This window comes from Triticum aestivum, chromosome 7D (assembly GCF_018294505.1).
Source record: "Triticum aestivum cultivar Chinese Spring chromosome 7D, IWGSC CS RefSeq v2.1, whole genome shotgun sequence".
Lineage (NCBI taxonomy): Eukaryota > Viridiplantae > Streptophyta > Magnoliopsida > Poales > Poaceae > Triticum > Triticum aestivum.
This window is the reverse complement of record NC_057814.1, coordinates 102,782,339-102,786,793: the sequence shown is the minus strand read 5'-3', so window position 1 is coordinate 102,786,793 and position 4,455 is coordinate 102,782,339. Positions and strand designations below refer to the sequence as shown.

The 4,455-nt window shown below is 50.4% G+C and overlaps 1 protein-coding gene across 1 annotated transcript; it reads right to left on the bottom strand.

The window, feature by feature from the left end:
• Window positions 1-689: 689 nt before the first annotated feature.
• LOC123166036 (pentatricopeptide repeat-containing protein At2g03380, mitochondrial) lies at window positions 690-3,983 on the bottom strand. The gene is made up of 2 exons (XM_044583794.1): window positions 1,377-3,983; window positions 690-1,126 (listed from the first exon to the last, which is right to left on the bottom strand). The coding sequence occupies exon 1, from the start codon at window positions 3,981-3,983 to the stop codon at window positions 1,962-1,964; it is 2,022 nt and encodes a 673-aa protein (XP_044439729.1). The 3' UTR covers window positions 690-1,126; window positions 1,377-1,961.
• Between the last annotated feature and the right edge of the window lie 472 nt (window positions 3,984-4,455).

Genomic DNA, 4,455 nt, shown 5'->3' with positions numbered 1-4,455 from the left:
TGCCCTAACTGAGTTGAATCCATTCACGGTGCCAAAATCGCGAAAAACTTGCTCATTTAGGTGTATAAATTGGTGGCATTTTTGTGTAGAGAGAGAAGGTAAGAACACAAAAGAACAGAAGAACAAGGGAGGAAGGGAATAAGACAAAGGGAGGAAGGGGAGGATAAGGCACGGGCCGGCCAGCTGCGCGAGGTGGCAGCACCCTGTCGGCCAGCAGCTGGCCGATCGGCCCGCGGTAGGCCGACAGGGGCGCACCCACGCCGACAGCCCACTCCCTCCCCCTCGCGACGTGGCCCGACCAACCAGAGGCCGCCGCGTGCCAGCCGGGCCTGCAGTCGGCGTGCTGCTAGCCGATCGGCCTGCTGTGGGCCGATTAGGTCCAGTCGGCCTGCAGCGGGCCGACGGTGTTTATTTTTGAAAATAATATTTTCGGCGTAATATTTCTGTAATTTAATAAAAAAATGTATTATTTAAAAAAAAATAGCCAATTTTATGTAGTTGGGAGAAGATTCAGAACTGACTCATAACAAACACATTCCATTTCAGTTCCCAACAAGAGCCAAGGTTTTAACCCAAGGCACAGACTCTCACGCCAGTATACAACAATATTACCAGCTCATGGGGAAGCCCAACTGCTTCAGCATAAAGTTAAAGCTGCTCACAAAAACATAGTGCTGAAAATAGAAACATTGTAATGGATCGTAAATTGTAATATTTGATTGCCAATTGGCATAACATGCGAGCTACAGAATAATTTGTGCTTTTCTACAAGTATGGTTAAAAGTGTTAACCAACATTGCTAGAAGCCAGAACACAAGTTTTGTTAGTACTTGCTTTCCTGGTAACAAATCATTACTTCACAATAGATTCTTGAGAGAAAGTTATCGATGGTGGCTGTAATAACAATGTGGTTTCTGCTAATGGAGATCGGAGGGAGCGCTCTTTATCACAAAAAAAAAAGTTATCGAGGGCAGCTCTTTTGCTTAAGATGCTGAATGAACTGCAGTATTTCAGCATTGGCTATCATAGGTTTGCTGCTGAGCTACCCCGTCTTGGTCATGGCAGAATCTTCTTCAGCCAGTCAAAGTGTGTGCCATTCCAGATTTCGAGACATGTGTTCTGCCTGCTGCCATTGGCCAAAGATTTAGGAGTATATTAGTGTCCATTAAGTAAATTGGCTAAATTCAAATCGTGTTAAATAGCAGTACCAGTAGGCTTAATCACCATGTCTTGAAAGTAATACGAAGAAAGGACTGTTAAGTAACTTGAGTGATGAAGAAATGAGATTCATGACAACCACGAACTATTGGCCAGCTTATGAGACAAGATATAATTAACTTATGAACTGCATGATAATTAAGTTCATTTGTTCCTACCTAGCTCCTCAGTCTTTGGCCGCTTGCAGTCAGGATCCAGATGTCATTCAGTATAGACAACCAGGCATTTTACCATGCGCTGGAGGCAAACAAAGCTTCTTCATGAATCATGGGCCCAGATGAGCCTAGCCTCAAGAACTTTGTTAGTGTTGATATGGTTATAGCCTTGTGATGGCAGACCAGCAGCATATCAACATCAACAGTGTGTTCTAACAGTACATTTTGGTGAGGCCTGAAAATCTGAATATCTCATGTCACCATGTAGCTTCAACATGAACAGCCTTATAATGTTCTGCCAACACTTGCCAGGTATACTCATCACCTCAGATTTTATTTTAAAATTTGACCTTATCAGTTATCCTCACTGTTTCAGGGTTCATTCCAAAATTTGAGCCATATCCTCAGGAACCAGACAACACACTCCACAGTCTACATTACACCATCCTAATTCTGGATCTCGCTGCCATAAGATATGAGTGTACACAGGAGATACAAAGAGAGATTCTCCTGAATAATCAGTAACTCTATGGACCGATCAGGTGTGAAAAAATACAACTCTATGGCCTTTGTTACAGAACATCTAATTCATCCATTTTCAAGTCCCACAGAGCTGCACCCAGGTAGCTTGACTAGTCCTCTTTCCTGCATCGATCTCCTGATAGCAAGAGACTTATCCCATCTCCCATATGAGGTATACAAGTTGGACATCAGCACATAAAAAGCTGGCGTGTCAGGATGAGGAACCATCATCCTATTGATCGCTTCTTCTCCAAACTCTAACCTGGAATGGAGCTTGCACCCATGGAGAAAAGCTCCCCAGACACTAATGTCTGCTTGCATTGGCATCTTCTGTATGAAATCCAATGCCTCCTCCAGATTTCCGGCACGGGACAGCACATCAACCATACATGCATAATGCTTCATTGAAGGAGTGATGTTGAAATACTGTGCCATGCTTTCAAAACACTTCTTTCCTACAGAAACCATCCCAGTGTGGCTGCAAGTGGAAAGGATACTTGTGAACACTACTTCATTTGGTTGGATATTGTCCTTCAGCATTTCATTAAAAAGGTCGATCGAGCCAGCAGAATCGCCCTGCATACCGTAGCCTCCAATCATAGCACCCCAAGTGACAGAATTGCGGTCATTCATCTCACTGAACACCCTCTGAGCAGATGGGAGATCGGCACACTTGTTGTACAGGTTCAGCAGAGCAGTGTTGACGTAAATGTTGGACAGAAATGCGCGTTTGATAGCATAAGTATGGAAACATTTACCGATAAGTAGATCACCCAAACAAACACAGGCTGACAAGGCGTTCACTACGGAGATGGCATCAGGCGAAGAACCCTGCACCCTCATCTGACTAAATAGCATTAGAGCTTCATTGCCCATGTCATTCTCAACATAGCCAGCGATCAATGAATTCCATGTGACAACATCCTTGTTCGAGATTCTTCCAAATATGCCATTGGCCTCTGACACTGCTTTACACTTTGCATACATGTCAACGAGCGCATTCATCACCACATCCTTCTCAACCACACCTAACTTAACTGACATCCCATGAATCAACCTTCCCAGAGACAAGTTGCGCAACTGAGCGGAAGCTGAAAGAACAGTTGCTATGGTTACCGAATTAGGAACAATGCGCACGAATTTCTTGTCAGCGAACAGAAGCAATGCATCAAGAGGACTCCCATTCTGCGTATACCCCACGATCATCGTCGTCCAGAGAACAAGGTCAACAAAACCAAGCTCATCAAACAACCGCCGAGCATCCTCTACCTCTCCGCACTTGACATACATATCCAGCATCACTGCAGTAACGAAAGGGTTAAAGACCATGCCATGTTTGATCACTGACCCATGAACCCATCTTCCTTGGTGTAAACTGCCGAGCATGGTGCAAGCCGTGAGCACGCTCGCCATCGTGTGCTCGCTCGGCAGCACACGCTCTTCCCTCATCTCATTGAACAGCGCCAGTCCTTCTTCGGCGAAACCATTCTGCAGGCAGCCGCTGAGCATGGACGTCCACGACACCACGTTACGGCTAAGGATCCTGTCGAACACCTTGCGTGCGTTCTCCAGGTCGCCGGCTTTGGCGTACATGTCGACCAGGCAGTTCATCACGAACCCGTCCGCGCCACCGGCCTTGACGGCGTCGCAGTGCAGCCGCCTGCCGTAGCGGAAGTCGGCCGACCTGACCGAGGCCTTGAGCGCGAGGGACAGCAGGACGACGTCGTCCTGCGCCTCGGGGCACCGCCGCCGCATGCCCCGGTGGAGCGCGACGGCCTCCGCGTGCCGCCCCGCGGAGGCGTGCCACCCCAGGGCGACCCTGTAGGTGTAGGCGTCCGGGCGCGGGGTTTCATCGAGCACCCTGCGCGCGGAGGCGAGGTCGCCGAGCGCCGAGTAGCAGCTGAGCAGCTTGGTGCGCGCGCGGAGGGCGCGGAGGAGGCCGTGCGCGAGGAGGCGCGCGTGGAGGGCGCGGAGGGAGGGGAGGGTGGCGCACGCCGGGAGGAGGCGGTGGAGGAGGGGGCCGCCGTGGGGCAGGTGCTCGACGGAGTGCGCGTCCGGGGGAGCGCCGCGTGGGGACGGTGCGTGCATTGGGCGTTCCGGGCTTCTGATACTGTTTGATGCCTCGGAAGTATAGCTGGCCAAACGGGCCGGGCCAAACAGGCCAGCCCGCGAGCACGCCGGCACGGCCCGCTATGGGCCAGGCACGGCACGGGCTAAACGGGCCGTGACCGGCACGCGGCACGTCTTGGGCCTGGAGCCTGGGCACGCAGGCCGGCACGGCACGGCCCGTTTAATTTTTTATATAATTTTCAGATTTTTTATATATTTACACCTAAAATATAGCCCAATAGGCCTAAAACACAGCCCAACAGGTTTAATATGTGCATCCCAGCGTGCTAAACAGGCCATCGGGCCGGCCCGTTTACTAATCAGGTCGTGCCTGAGCCAAAGAGCAGCGCCCGTGGGCCGGCACGGCACGGCCCGGCTATTAAACGTGCCATGGCGGGCCATGCCGGGCCAGGCACGATTAGCACAAGCCGGGCCGTGTCGTGTCGGCCCG

What these genes read in the sequence shown, in the direction of transcription:
- LOC123166036 (XM_044583794.1), bottom strand. Translation starts at nt 3,983, where the DNA reads ATGCACGCACCGTCCCCACGCGGCGCTCCCCCGGACGCGCACTCCGTC.